The following is a 16,511-nucleotide window of genomic DNA, read 5'->3' on the forward strand; positions in this document are numbered from 1 at the left end:
GGGGAAAAAATAAGAGAATAGCCTAGAACTTTGCTAACTCTAGAGCCACTAGCCACATGTGGCTACTGAGCACTTAAAAAGTGACTAGTCAGAATGGAGATGTCCTCTAAATGGAAAATACTCACTGAACTGTGAAGACTTATAATGAAGGGGGAAAAAAAGAACAAGAATAAGAAGAGAAAAAAAAACACTGCATTTCTACTGGACAGTGCTGACCTAGGACTGTTCCTGGGGATTGGGACTGGGGAAAAATTTTGATGGAGAGGACAGGGAATAGGCATTTCCAGTTTTAATTATTTTTCAGAAAGCACTTAATTTAAAATTTTAAAAATCAGAGTAGGAATCCAAGCAAAATTTATCGTTTAGTTACTATTATGTGTCAGTCTTAATTCCTTAGTCTTCACAAATGGTACCATGGTTATGTAAGCTGTTAACCAAAAAAAAAAAAAAAAATCTGCTGAATACAGGAACTCTACACTATCATTGCAACTTTTCTGCAAATCTCAAAGTATTTAAAAATAAAAACCTAAAAAAAAAACAACAATGAGGGAAACAAGCACTCTAACAAGATATATCTTCCGCTTAGAGATTCTTACTTGGAGTTTCAAAGTACTTACTGTAAAGTAACTCACCTACCCACAGTTCCTTGTAAACACATTTGCTTGAAACAAGGCAGCTAGGATTACTAAATATCATATTCCTTAGCTCCCACCTGAAATTCCATCAATTCAGAAAACTCCCTTCTCCCTTGGTGATTAGAAGCTGCCTGGCTGCTGCTTAGGTACCAGGGATTTTTGCTGGAGTAGGAGGCTTGCTCAGAGAAGAGGAAAGCTGCCACCTCTCCAAGGACTTCACTGAGGCCTGGGCAGCTAGAAGTTTTCAAAGCCCCTTCACTTGCTCCTTGCTCCCTCATCGGCTCCTGGCTCCAGCCCTCAGACTAAACCAACACTAAGGTCAAGAGATTTTTGTCAAGCTACCAACAGTATTCTTCACAGAGCTAGAACAAATAATTTCACAATTTGTATGGAAATACAAAAAACCTCGAATAGCCAAAGCGATCTTGAGAAAGAAGAATGGAACTGGAGGAATCAACCTACCTGACTTCAGGCTCTACTACAAAGCCACAGTTATCAAGACAGTATGGTACTGGCACAAAGACAGAAATATTGATCAATGGAATAAAATAGAAAGCCCAGAGATAAATCCACGCACATATGGACACCTTATCTTCGACAAAGGAGGCAAGAAAATACAATGGATAAAAGACAATCTCTTTAACAAGTGGTGCTGGGAAATCTGGTCAACCACTTGTAAAAGAATGAAACTGGACCACTTTCTAACACCATACACAAAAATAAACTCAAAATGGATTAAAGATCTAAACATAAGACCAGAAACTATAAAACTCCTAGAGGAGAACATAGGCAAAACACTCTCCGACATACATCACAGCAGGATCCTCTATGACCCACCTCCCAGAATATTGGAAATAAAAACAAAAATAAACAAATGGGACCTAATTAACCTTAAAAGCTTCTGCACATCAAAGGAAACTATTAGCAAGGTGAAAAGACAGCCTTCAGAATGGGAGAAAATAATAGCAAATGAAGCAACCGACAAACAACTAATCTCAAAAATATACAAGCAACTCCTACAGCTCAACTCCAGAAAAATAAACGACCCAATCAAAAAATGGGCCAAAGAACTAAATAGACATTTCTCCAAAAAAGACATACAGATGGCTAACAAACACATGAAAAGATGCTCAACGTCACTCATTATCAGAGAAATACAAATCAAAACCACAATGAGGTACCATTTCACACCAGTCAGAATGGCTGCGATCCAAAAGTCTACAAATAATAAATGCTGGAGAGGGTGTGGAGAAAAGGGAACCCTCTTACACTGTTGGTGGGAATGCAAACTAGTACAGCCACTATGGAGAACAGTGTGGAGATTCCTTAAAAAACTGGAAATAGAACTGCCTTATGATCCAGCAACCCCACTGCTGGGCATACACACTGAGGAAACCAGAAGGGAAAGAGACACGTGTACCCCAATGTTCATCGCAGCACTGTTTATAATAGCCAAGACATGGAAGCAACCTAGATGTCCATCAGCAGATGAATGGATAAGGAAGCTGTGGTACATATACACAATGGAGTATTACTCAGCCATTAAAAAGAATACATTTGAATCAGTTCTAATGAGGTGGATGAAACTGGAGCCTATTATACAGAGTGAAGTAAGCCAGAAGGAAAAACATAAATACAGTATTCTAACGCATATATATGGAATTTAGAAAGATGGTAACAATAACCCTGTGTACGAGACAGCAAAAGAGACACTGATGTATAGAACAGTCTTATGGACTCTGTGGGAGAGGGAGAGGGTGGGAAGATTTGGGAGAATGACATTGTAACATGTAAAATATCATGTAAGAAACGAGTTGCCAGTCCAGGTTCAATGCACGATACTGGATGCTTGGGGCTAGTGCACTGGGACGACCCAGAGGGATGGTATGGGGAGGGAGGAGGGAGGAGGGTTCAGGATGGGGAACACATGTATACCTGTGGTGGATTCATTTTGATATTTGGCAAAACTAATACAATTATGTAAAGTTTAAAAATAAAATAAAATTAAAAAAAAAAAAAAATAAAGAAATGAAGGAAAAAAAAAAAAAAAGAGATTTTTGCTAAGATCTCATCGTGAACTTTGAGATTAAAAAAGTGAATCAAAAATCAATATCATTAGTATAACAACCTTCACCTAACACCTTGTACAGGTGTTACTATTTACTTAAAGGTTTCCAGAATAAGAACTAAACTCAGCATGCAAATGAGTAGGAATGGCAGGTAAAACTGGATAACAAAATTTAAAACAGATTTGATATAGATATATAGATACATGGCTATTTCAGAACTGGCCAAATGAAGATAATTTTAAACACTGCATTGGAGTGTAAAATACTTTCATTTTACATGAAGTAGGTTTAAAAGGCATGAAATGTAGAAATTACAAAGGACAACATGTCAGATTGTCATAAGGCATGTTGTTAAGTATAGACTATAAACCTGCAACAAAATACTTTCCAAAGGTGACCCACCCACAAAACAATTACATTAAAAATAATGTGGGTATTTAAACATTCTACCACCACAACCACACTTGCATAGCTTAAACAATTTTTTAAAACATCATTACTTTCTCTGGAAAAAGAGTCACACCATAAGCAGAAGGAGCTTGACTAAGAATTACGAAAGAAAACTGCTACTATGTAAATGAGTGACCTTTATAATTACAGGCAATACAACTGAAAAAAAGATGTAGAGAGAGGATCTAGAATCTTGAAAGTCACATTTCTGATGCATTCTCTACTGCACAGCTTTTCCACTGAAAACTGGTTAAAATCTGAGCTCCCCTTAAGCTTGAGAACTCTCCAACCAAGTGTCCCAGCTGCCTCTCTCCTTTTCCCCTTTCCAGCTGAGTTCCAGAAAAGAATGACGAAAATCTTTAAAATTACAGATCTAGGGCATCTCTACTTACCTCTGGAAAGACTTTCTCAGTAGAAATATGGGGACAAAATTAATTTGTATTCAGTTAAAAAACAATTCAAACTTATGTGAAAATTAAATTTAAATGGAAATAAGCATAAGGGGATGTTCCCAAATAAATGAATGACAAGTCAAACCGCTTGGAATTTCTGCCTTGGGAATTCTAACACTAAAAGTGATAGGCAGATAAAACATGGCAAGATCTTAAATTTTCAGTCTGAAAAGATCAAGGAGCTTCTTCGGGCCCTGTGGGTGTCTATGGCAGAGATCTAGGAGAAAAATTTCTAAGGCACTTCTAAGAGAAAAACCACACATTCACTCTTCCTACGTTGTTTTTAATTAAGTAATCACTTGTCATCACCCAGACCCTTTGTGGGTTCCTTGATAGTTTGTTATCTTTCTGCCATCTTCCTCATTACAAATCACTGATACAGAGTTGACCCTACCCTGAAAACCAGGGTCCCAATCCCTGCTGGAACCACTCTTGACACGTCCAGAGTGATGCTACACACTACGCTGGCTGTGACCTGAGCTTATCCAAAGTCTTCATTTCTTTCTGTGAGGAGGAGGGTGGACAGGGAAACGTTGTGATCATACTTAAATCAATTTCTTTATTACAAAAAAATGGAGAAAATGATTCAAACAGTTATAGAAGCACATAAAAGGAAAAAGTGAAACTCTTGACTATTTGCCCCTGTGGAATAACCATATTAACTTTGGAATATGCTTCTGGAATATTTTACAGTAAAAGAAAAAAATAGTATTAACTATACTATTTTAGAATCTTTTTCTTTTTATTAGCAATATAGATTTCTCCTTTGACAAGTAACACAGCTCTGTGAAACTAGGGATTTTGTCTGTTTCCTTCACTACTATATTTCTAGGAACTAAATCACTGTCTGGCACAAACTAGGTGCCAAAAAATGTTCACTGAATGAATGAATGAGATCCTCCTTCCTGTCAGATCAGTCAGAAGTTCCATGGGGTCAGGGATGTGTCTATTCGGTCCCTGTGATCCCAGCACCAGAGTCCCTGGCACAAGGTAAGCACTTAGTATCTGTTGAACTAGCAAAACAACTCAATGATGAAACCACCTAATTTTTTTTTAACTGTTCCAGTGTGTTGGCAATACCATAATAACCATCTATTCCCCAATTCATGGAAAAAGTGTCTCACAAATACTGTTGCAAGAGTTGTTCTTATATATATATATATCCTTGTTTAAAGATTTTTTTAGGATAAGAATCCCTTTTGTGGGACAATCATTGACCTGGTTTAAATGTGTTCTGAAACCTCTTCCCTCTAGAATTTCATAAACTAAAAACACTTAAGATTAATTATTCAGCTTGTTTAAAAGCCACTGCCTTGAACTTTGCAAAATGATCTCCCTTTCAAATCTCCAGTAGAAAACCAATGCTTCCCAATCCTATCTAGATGCAGCCTGAACACTGTAACAAACAGGCTGCCTGCATCCTTGGTGACCAACATCTCCTGCATGCAACACAGTAGCACTTTAGTCATCACCCGGAGAAGGCCGTTTTCAGGCAGGTCTCTACTGTTGATTCATCCAGCAGAAAAGAGAAAGAAAACAGGAGAGTAATAGACTTCCAGGGCCTGAGCTGGAAGAAGATGCTAAGAAAATAAGAGCTGGACAAGACCAGAAACAGAGGATTAAGAGTATTTTTTAGTTCCCCACAAGTGAAGGTACAGAGCTCTATCTGAATTCTCCAATGGAAAAGTTTTTCCAGAAATTTGCCTTTCTGCTTGTTTAATTTTTTCACTCCAAAGATATTAAGTAAATCTCTATTATGTGTCAGAGTTGAGCCATAACTGAGGAGGAAAAAACAAGCAAGATGGACCTACTCTCCACCATCTTGGCACTGAAGCTTAAGGACCATTGTCGAAGCATGAAGGGATCTGACTCTGACAAATAAAGATGGCTAGAGACCTTCACCTACTTTCCACCAGGGAACAGAATTTGTGTCCCAGTCCTGCTTCTTCTTTTATGAAAAACACTGCTCCATTTCTCTCCATGAATGGAGAAGTCGGTTAGAGATCTTCCCCTTTGAGTACCCTCCAAGCAAAACTGGTCAATACACACTGAGCGTACTTCCTTTTTCTCCAGGAGCATCTGCCACACCACAGGCCTTGCTGGCCCATCTTCTTAACTGAGGCCAAGGAGAGCTGTGCATTGGCACTTACTGTTGCAGAGTCAACATTCAAAGAAGTATAAACCTTGAGGCTTTGAGGGAATCAAGACCATCTAGTCCTACTCCAGTAGTTTCCTAACCCCTTCTATGGATCACAGAGCTCTTTGAGAATCAGTGACCCTTTAGACTTCGTGTATTGAAAAAGACACACATGTATCTCAGCACATAATTTCCCCTGTATTTTCAGGAGTTTCATGGACACACCATGTAATCGAATATCTAGAATTCCAGAGATCCCATATTAAGAATTCTTACTCTCTATAAAAGCCCACTGGAGCTCTAATGTCCCAATTAGCAGTCTCTGAGTTGGGTGGATGGAACACAGAGGCAATGTAGTGCCTGTGTATTACCACACAGGTCCCAGCTCAATCCTCAAGTGAGCTAGTTATCTTTAAAATATGGAAAAACTCTGCTCGGTGGCCAAGGGCAGAATTTCTCAAATCAGTCAGCTGAGCCATCTCATGTTTTCAAAGAAGACAACACCAAGCCCCTAGATGAAGTGGTTGAATCTGGTGACGTTGAAAGGTGACAGCAGCCCAGAGGTTGTTAGGATTGATGCCCACTGTTGACGGAGCAGTAACACTCGTATGGATCCTCCACTTCATATATGTTTTCCTCAATGATATAGATGTTTTCCACTGGGTGCATCCCCTCTGCTGCTGTATTTGCCAACCCTGAAGGAGAAAGGTTGGCCAAAGTGATGAGGCTGTGGAAATAAAGTATTGTAGTTGAGTTAAGCATTTTCTGGACAACGTGTAGTAGAATTGAGAGAATGGGCTTTACTGAAGAGTTAGCAACCAAGGAAGTATATGATCCTTGATCAGGTCCTGACTAGGAAGGGAAAACATAAAATAGCAATGAAATAATCTGGGGAATACTCTGTACAAATTCAAATTAATCTGAAATTTCTTAGGTATAAAAGTGGAATTGTGTTATCTAAGAGAATATACTTATTCTGAGGAAGTGCAGACTAAAGTGTTTATGTGAAGTGTCAAGATGTCTGAAACACCTGTATAAATGGTTCAGAAAAAAAACAAAATTGTATACGTAAAGACAGAAACAAAGTAAATGTGACAAAATATCAAATAACATGCTCAAATTGCACTGTTATTTCAATTATTATGTGGGTTTAAACAATTCTGAAAAGTAAAAGGAATGTGTTATGGATCCAGTGAGACTTGAGTTTGAATTCTACCTCTGTTGCTTACCATCCGTAAGATCTAGGCTAAGTTGGATTTGCCTTTTCCATTTATTCATTAAAGAACTATTTAGTGTGTTACACACTGAGCCCATGCATCAAGAGATACTACAGTGAACAAAACACAAAAAGCTCCTGGAGGCTGTATATTAGTAAACTCAGGGTGTTAGGGTCCTCATCTATACAATAGGAATAAGTACTCTTCTCTCACAGGGCTGCTGTAAGGAACATTTATCCATGCAATCCTCAAATATTTATGAAGTGTGTACTAAGATTCAGGTGTGCACTAGGGGATACAGTTATTAATGTGGCTGATAACTTACTAATTTTCTACGGAGTTTACATTTATAGGTAGAGATAAAACATTAACCCAATAATTTCATAAAGAATCTCAGGGATGGCGGAGCCTGGTGGGCTGCCATCTATGGGGTTGCACAGAGTCGGACACGACTGAAGTGACTTAGCAGCAGCAGGAGCAGCAGTAGTACACATAAATGTAAATATTACCTATTGATATTATAACATTTCAGGTTTCAGCTCTAATAAATGCTGCTTATATATCATATAGAGCCATGATGATTAAATGTTTTATTTGGTCTTATTTTACTTTTTTACTGCAGACTATTTTGTCTTCATAACTAACTATACCATCTAGTGTGTGTGAATGCTAAGTCACTTCAGTTGTGTCCAACTCTTTATGATCCTAGGGACTGTAGCCTTCCAGGCTCCTCTGTCCATGGGATTCTCCAGGCAAGAGTGGGTTGCCATGCCCTCTTCTAAGGGATCTTCCCGACCCACGGAGTGAACCTGCATCTCTTATATCTCCTGCACTGGCAGGCAGGTTCTTCACCACTAACACCACCTAGACTTAGTCTAAAATTATTAGTGGTTCAGATAGTATTCAGTGGACAGAATCATTTTTTTCTTAAAATATATTTCATTCTGCCCATGTCCCAAATGTCACAGAAACCCAGTAAAAGTTATATAAGCTTTGTGTGTATGTAGTGTAATTAGGAATGGAGACTAATTCTGCAATATGACAGACAAGCAGTTTTCAACTCTGTTTGTATATTACAATTACCTAGAAAGTTTTTAGAACAATAAGGGCTTCCCTGGTGGCTCAGATAGTAAAGAATCCACCTGCAATGCAAGAGACCCGAGTTTGATCCCTGAGTAGGGAAGATCCACTGGAGAAAGGAATTGCCACCCACTCCAGTATTCCTTCCTGGAGAATTCCATGGACAGAGGAGCCTGGCGGGCTACAGTTCACGGGGTCACAAAGAGTCGGACACAAACTGAGCAACTAACTCTTTCACTTTTTCACTATGCTGAGACCTCATCCCCAAAGATTCTAAAGTATTTGCTCTGGGATAGACAAATATGTTTAAGTACCCTAGGTGATTCTAACAGGCAATCAGAGTTCAGAAGAACCAGGCTGAGTTATGAAAAGCTCTGAGAGTAGACGCTGAGCTTCTCGTTCACTTCTGTAACCAGTGGCCACCTAGAGCCTGGGTGGAGTAGGTGCTCAATCAGCTGACGGCTCACTCAAGATCCCCACCTTCTCCTACCCTACTCATGATTCTTACCTTGAATTTTGTATCTTCTCTTTTCTATCAGAATACCCTAAGTAGAAAGGCAAACGAAAGTCCACTTAAAATGATTTAATAAAATAAATGAGATAAAAAACAAAACACGCTAACGGGAGGCAAAGATTGTTTAGGGAAATCTGGTCTACCGGTTAAGATTGAATTACATCAAACCACTGATGTGTGTCTTGGTATATTACATAAACTGTGGTAGAAAGTAATAAAGATGTATTTTCATATTTAACAAATATAGGGAGTGCCTACTACATATCTGGTAGTATGCTAAAGCACCAGGGACACAAAAATGAATTATGAGCCCTGACATCATTAAGCTTGTCTTCCAGTGGGGAGACATTTAAGAAAAAAAAATAAGAAATAGAAAAAATAAAACAATTTCAAACTTGATGTGACAGAAAGAAAAGTACTGCAGCAAAATGGATTAACCTAGAGATTATCATACTGAGTGAAATAAGACAGAGAAAAACAAATATGGTATCATTTATATGTGAAAGCTAAAAACATTAAATAGCTTTATTTACAAAACAGAAACAGACTCACAGACATAGAAAACAAACTTATGGTTGCCAAAGGGTAGAGAGGAGCAGAGATTAATTAGGAGTATGGAATGAACAGATACATACCACTAAGATGATCTTTAAGATCAGTTCTGAAAGAAGAGAATGAGTCAGCCAAATGAAGAACCAGGGTGAGCATTCTGGATTGAGTAAAGCCCTGGTAAAGATGGTGATAAGTGCCTGAAACTGAAAGCATGACTGGAATAAAAGAGTGGTACAAGATAAGGTCTGAAATGGATGCTGGGCTAGATACTATAGGACCCTTGAAGCCATAATCAGGAGCTTGGGTTTTATCCTAAGATATAAGAAATAATTGAAGGCCAGAAAAATGATATAACTGGGTTTCAAGAAAATCACTTTGGTTGCTATGAGGAGAATGAACTAAAAGGAGGTATGAAAAAAAGAGCAGGTAAGGCATGAACTGCCTCAGAGTAAGGTAGTGACAGAGAGGCACAGAATCATGAATGGATTTTAGATATGTTTTGGGGAAAGTGCAAGAAGTGAAACTGGATTGTGTGTAGTTGGGATTGTGTGTTAGGAGTGAAGAAGGAGAGAATTCAAGGAGGGCTTCTAGCTCAGGCAACCACTTGGATGGTAGGGAAACACTATGATGAAGACCCAGCGAGGTGGGGTAGGGTTTTTAAAAGGTGGAATATAGACTCCAGAGCTCCTTTTTGGACACAGTAAGGTGGGAGACAAATAAGTAGAGATAACACCTGAACAGCTGGACAGTCAGTACCAACACCCTTGAGGGCTGAAGATAGAAACTAAGGATGACATTTAAGTCTATGGAAATATAGGTTATCATCATCCAGAGGGTATGGAGAGAGGAAAAACACCAGCTCTGGGGAATCTCAACAACTAAAGATCATGCTGAAGGAGAGAAAATTATAAAAATGACTGAAAAGGAGTGGCCAAAGTGAGAGTGGTCTTTCAGAAGTCAAGAGAAGGAAGACTTTTTTGGAATGAGTGAGGGTCAACAGGTGAATATTACTGAAAGATGGATGTATTGCAATGAAGACAGAGGTATCTACTGGGTTTATCAAAATGGAGATCACTGAGCTTGAACTAAAACTACTTCCATGGCAATTCAGGTGTAGAAGCTAAATGGGGCTGGGGGTGTTTGAAGAGTACAGAGGAATGAAATGTAGGAATAACTCATCTGAAATATGCCTGTGAAGGAGAGGAGAGAAATGGGAGTGGCAGGAGAGAAATGTGTGAACTAGATCTTATTTTTACACTAATAAAAAAAGCATAAATAGGAATGGAGAAAGAGATGATTTTGGAGAAAGCAATCAAAGGAAGAAGGAAGTCATGGCTATGCCAAAGTAGTTGAAACAGGCTTTTAATACTTCATTAGTGCAGTGAGAAGGGAGGGAGGTTTGAGAAGCAGTGAAATATGTGATGCTCATCTCAGACACTGCACTAGGAAGAAACAAGATTGCTGCACATTTCTGAGTGTCAATTTATGGCTTTGATGTCATGATTAAAAACCTGTTACCCTCGTTGTGTGATTTTCTCTAGCAGCTTCTAGGGAAAAGACTGCAAATTGTACACAACTTTCCCATCTATTCTTCTATGTAGTCATTTTTTTAATATAAATTTATTTATTTTAATTGGAGGCTAATTACTCTACAATATTGTATTGGTTTTGCCATATATCAACATGAATCCGCCATGGGTGTACACGTGTTCCCCATCCTGAACCCCCCTCCCACCTCCCTCCCCATACCATTTTGGCAGTTATCATATGTGTGTACAAAACACGACTTCTCCCACTCTTCATCAATTTCTTTCCATACCCTTTTACCCAAACCATAACAGTCCCCAATATCCAGGCCTTGGCAGAACACAAAAAGTGGGTGTTATCATTACTCCTATCAGCCTGTAGATTCCATATTCATGTGGTCAATTCCCAAACTCCACTGCTACCTCTCCATAAACTCAGGTAAGTGGGAGTGAGTAGCTTCTTCCTCTGAACAATTCATTTACCATTAATGGCAGAATAACAAAAAGGTAAGCAGCATAGCCCAGGTTTCAAATCCTCTATCAATTAACAGTGTCACGTTGGACTAAAAGTTACTTAACCTTTCAACACAATGGCTCTCCAACTGGTAAATGAGAACAATATTAGTACTTTTCTCAACAGGGTAATTATGAGGACTTAATGCACATAAAGCACTTGGAAGCTTTAAGCCACACAGGATGAGCAGCTCATCCCAGTTTTCCCTGGACTGTCCCAGTTTTAGCCCTGAAAACCCACATATTCAGACCCCCTACCCCGCTTCAGTCCTGGGAAATTTCGGAATGGTTTGTAATGCTACACACAGTCTATGTTTACAGATGAGTAAGAAAGGCTACTAAAATAATAGAGGTATAAGGCCTTGGCCTCTGCCCCAAAGAGAAGAGAATATATCACAATTATTAAAGTATGTGAGGCTTTCAGAGTGATGGAAGTGTTTGGTCATTGATTGTGGTGATGGTTTCCTGAGTGAAATCATCTACAAAAATTCATTAAGTTGGACACATTTTACATAGACAGTGTATCACATATAAATTATACTTATTTTTAAAAAATAAACATAATCAACTTAGAAGTAAAAAGTTTGCTGAGTGCCACAATGGAGGAAAATTACAAATGCTGCAACCTTGACCATGACCCAATGTTAAAGGAACCTGCTGCCCCTCTTTAAAGAACCACACGTAAGAGATACATAAGATAGAAAATGCATAGAAGGAAGTGATTGCTAATTCATGAATTTAAAATATTTATGCTCTTTACAAAATAAGAAAATAGGTACTAGAATCAACCTGCCTGAATCTGAATTCCAGCTTTGCCACTTACCGATTCTGAAACCTTGAGAAAACCTTGAAAGTTTACTGTCTCTAAGTGTTACTCTCCTCTGCTGTAAAAAAATGGGGATAACAGTACTACCTACCTTATAAGATGGTGATGATGATAAATATAAAAACATGCTTGTTACACAGTAAGCACTGAATAAAAACAAGCTATTATTAATCCTGTGATTTGAAAGGACTGAAGAGTATTGATTCTAATCAATATAACCTAATAATTATAATGTCTAGGTTTGGGTTGGTTCCTATATTAACAGTTCCTTATCAGAGGGAGAGAGAAGCACCATCAGATGACTTACATTTGAGAATTAGACCACCAGAGATAAGAATCAGAGCCAGCCCAGCAAAGACTCCTGCTCCTATGTAGAGGCCTGTTCTGGTGGTGGCACCCATGTCTTGTAACTCAGTAGCCAGTGTGGATATTTCCTATGGAAACGCAAACAGAATTACAGCAAATGGCCAGAAACCCATTGTCTGCCCAGGTAATCTCACGACTTATGCATCAGAACAGCCCTTTCACAGTATCCCAGGAAAGCAGGGACCCTGAAGTGACTCACAATCTGTCCCCTTCTAGACAAACTTCAAACCACCCAAAGAAAAAGATTAGCTGAAGTTTTGGACTTAGCAAGAGAATAAGATATGCTTGTCTGCAGTATGGGTGGAGAAGTAGCCTTAGTAAATGGACTCCCAATTTCCCCAACAAAAATGAACATTAAAGTGGAACCCTATTTATATAAGATTCCCTCATGTTTCCAGGGAGTTTCAGAGAGGTCTAAATTTGGTGTTGTACCATGAAACCCCAATTTCCACAGAAAGATAGTGATTTAAAAGCTAGGAATTTGCAACCTGACAGTCTTGGGTTCAAATCCCAGTTCTGTCACCAAACAGCAGAGTCATCTTGTAAAGTTATCAGGAAAATCAAGTGACAAAAACCAGAAAACTTGGCACAGAGCCTGGTACAGGATAAATGTTCAATCAGCGATAGCTTTTATTGCTATTGCTCTGCATCCTGCTTCTAAACTTTCAGTTCATGTTCCCCCTTTAAAAAGAGCAACAGTGAACACTTTTAAAACAACATTAAGCAATTAAGTTCTCCATTTATTCAACCCACATTTACTGCAAGTGCACTGTGCAAATGCGCCCTGAGCAGTGTGGCACAAAGAGGTATTTAAAAGGCAGTCCTGGATTGCAAAGACCGCAGGACAAACACAAAATACTTGAGAGTGAGTCAGACTGTGTCAAATGAATGCAGACTCCCGGGTATGTCCTCAAACAATTTCCCAGTCACTGCTATCAGATTGTTTTCTAGTGGTTTTCCCTTGCATTCTGAGAAGGTGGGAGATATTAAAATGGTGGTTGATTGAAATACAGCTTTGTTTTTGGTTAGATATGTAAGTTCTTACCTTAGAATATTCCTGACTGGTGTCTTGTCATAAATAAATAAATTTAAACAAACAAACAATCTTTCTCACTAGGGTAGAAATGTTAACAAGGAAAAACACTACTCTCAGGAGATGCAGGGTGTCTGAACCCTCCACAGTGGTATACAGTTGTGAAATTTCAGGATAAGAACAAAATGCTAGTGAGTCTTCCTTTTGGCACACCTACTATGTGCCAGGCACTTTTATATGCATCATCTCACTCCATCCTTACAACAGGCCTCTGCAATTACAATTGTCATCAGCAACATGTTATAGTCAAGGAACCCAAAGACAAGGGAGATTAGGTATTTTTCCCCAAGGAAAGAGTGGACAGGAAGGAAGTCTAAAGCCATACTTTTTTTTCTTTGAGTTGAGCACGAGCTGAGTTCACACACACAGTTACTTACTGTCTGATTTTTATCATGGAGGGTCTTCAGTGTCCGTGTCTCTACCACAAAGAAGAAAAATAGCCAAAACAGTTAGGAATGCTCTTTTATATGAGGTTTGTTGTTTTTTTTTTTAAGCTGCCTATAATTCTACTTGAAATTAATTCTACTTCATACTCTTCACAATAATTAACTGAGAAACCAACGGAATTTATTGAACACTTACAAATCAACTCTAGGATGATGTTTTTTCACCCAGATAACAAACCGAACTACCTATGTTCTATGAAATGGAGACTTCTTCTGGGAAGACATATTTGAATATGTAGTTTGTTGTGTCCATAGGACCTAAAATGGTCTGCAAAATTCTAACAGCATTGACGATACACAAGCAGGCATTATAATTAGACTTTTTTTAGATCACATGACTGCTCTTCAATATTTATTTTGTTCATTTTTTAATTGATGTATAGTTGATTTACAATGTTGTATTAGTTTCAGGTATACAGTAAAGTGATTCAGAATATATATAGTCTTTTTCAGATTCTTTTCCCTTACAGGTTATTACAACTTACTGAGTATAGTTCCCTGTGCTATACAGTAGATCTTTGTTGGTTATCTACTGTATATATCTGTGTGCTCAGTCGCTCAGTCATGTTCAACTCTTTGAGACCCCATGGACTGTAGCCTGCCAGGCTTCTCTGTTCATGGAACTTTTCCAGGCAAGAATACCAGAGTGGGTTGTCATTTCTTACTCCAGGGTATCTTCCTGATCCAGGGGTTGGACCCCATCTCTTGCATCTCATGCATTAGCAGGTGGATTCTTTACCACCAGGGCCAACTGGGATGCCTCGTCTATGTTAATCCCGAACTGCTAATTTATCCCTCCTTCACCCTTTTCCCTTTTGGTAGCCATCAGTTTGTTTCCTATGTCTATGAGTCTATTTCTGTTTTGTAAGTAAATTCATATGTATATATGCAATATGATACGACATTTGCCTTTCTCTGTCTGGCTCACTTCACTTAGTATGATAATCTCAAAGTCCACCCATGTTGCTGCAAATGGCATTATTTCATTTTTATAACTAAGTAATATTCCATTGTATAGATGTCCATCAACAAATGAATGGATAAAGATGTGGCATGATTAGACTCTGAAAGGTAACGAAAGTTGATTTTCTCAAAACCATTTAACATTAAGAGAGGGTATTTTGTTCCCTAAAAAATGAAAATAATAATAACTGTAACTATAATTTACTATGAATAGGCATTGTGTTAAATTCTTCAAGGAAGTATATCTCATTTAACACTCAAAACAACTATCTTACAGTAGGGAGTATCTGTCCCATTGCACAGATGAAGAAGCTGAGAATTAGGAAGCTAAATGACTTACCCAAGGTCATACAGCTTAGCGAATAACAGAAATGGCCTTCCAATTTAGGTCTGCGTGGCCTTAAGTACACACTTAACTATGCTGCCTCCAACAATGCTCACCTCAGCACTGTGATTACTAAGCTCATCATGTTGCCCAGATCCCAGATCACTTTCTTTCCTTTTTAGGTATTCATTTATTTATCTGCCTATCCATTCAATGAACATATATTACATCCCCACTCTATGCCAGGCACAGAGGACAGAACAGTGAACAAGATGGGTGCAGGCCCTTATCTCATAAACAATGCATTTTAAAAACCAATAAATTGTCAGCCTTGGGAAAAGTAAGGATGCAAACTCATTTTTCTGGTTGAGTCAGAGGCTATGAAACTTCCTAAATGCCATGGTCACTTTCTGGTAGCTTCAAAGTCTAAGCCTTTTAATGCTAAACTCCTGGCATACAGACTCTGATTTTAATACTACAAAAGCATATTCTCAGCCTAAAGTTTTGTTTATTTTTTAAGAAAAGGAAAGACGTTATCTCCCATTTACCTTTGCTCCTTTACGAAAAGGAATTTTAAAACCACACTGGTGGAACTACTAAGTAAACTACACATACAATATTTTCTAGTGTAAATCTAGTTTCTGCTTCCATACAATTACTTTTCTTGGCTTAAATGATAAGACTGTCTGACTTCTAACTTTTTTTTTTAACTTCATCTTACAGTGAAAATGATCAATCAACTAAAGCCCTATTGGGTTATCACAGCTTATTTTCACATAGATTGACGTCAACCAAGATGGGTGGGACAGATGGAGGAAGTTACAGTGTGTTTCCTAGAGGACCCAAGACTGGCGGAGCAGGTTGATGATATTAAAAGTATACAAACTTAATATTTACCATCTAGCATGTTTTATGTGCCTGACACAGTGCTTAGTACTCTACATGCACAATATCTTTTCATCTTCACCACCGCGTTGTTCTTGTTCAGTCACTAAGTCATGTCTGACTTGCAACCCCATGAACTACAGCATGTCAGGCTTCCCTGCCCTTTACTATCTCTGTGAGATTGCTCAAACTCATGTCCATTGAGTAAGTGATGCCATCCAACTATCTCATCCTCTGTAACCCCTTCTCTTGTCCTCAATATTTTCTAACATCAGGGTCTTTCCAATGAGTCAGCTCTTCACTTCAGGTGGCCAAAGTATTGGAGCTTCAGCTTCAGCACCAGTCTTTCCAATGAATATGCAGGGTTGATTTCCTTTAGGATTGACTGGTTTGATTTCCTTGCTGTCCAAAGGACTCTTAAGAGTCTTCTCCAACACTACAGTTCGAAAGTATCAGTTCTTC

General features: G+C 38.5%; 1 protein-coding gene across 7 annotated transcripts in view; it reads right to left on the reverse strand.

The window, feature by feature from the left end:
- Window positions 1-3,868: 3,868 nt before the first annotated feature.
- The window catches only part of LOC109562245 (hepatitis A virus cellular receptor 2), a 48,891-nt gene continuing 36,248 nt past the window's right edge, over window positions 3,869-16,511 (reverse strand). For 3 of the 7 annotated variants that reach the window (XM_070793916.1, XM_070793915.1, XM_019965302.2), the window contains 3 exons: window positions 13,808-13,848; window positions 12,279-12,405; window positions 3,869-6,470 (listed from right to left, as the gene is read on the reverse strand). In XM_070793916.1, the coding sequence (XP_070650017.1) occupies window positions 6,232-6,470; window positions 12,279-12,405; window positions 13,808-13,848 (407 nt within the window). In that variant the 3' untranslated portion in view covers window positions 3,869-6,231. The other 4 variants (XM_070793919.1, XM_019965303.2, XM_070793918.1 and 1 more) reach the window with 4 other exon arrangements.

The sequence above is a fragment of the Bos indicus genome, chromosome 7 (genome assembly GCF_029378745.1).
Source record: "Bos indicus isolate NIAB-ARS_2022 breed Sahiwal x Tharparkar chromosome 7, NIAB-ARS_B.indTharparkar_mat_pri_1.0, whole genome shotgun sequence".
NCBI classification, from domain to species: domain Eukaryota; kingdom Metazoa; phylum Chordata; class Mammalia; order Artiodactyla; family Bovidae; genus Bos; species Bos indicus.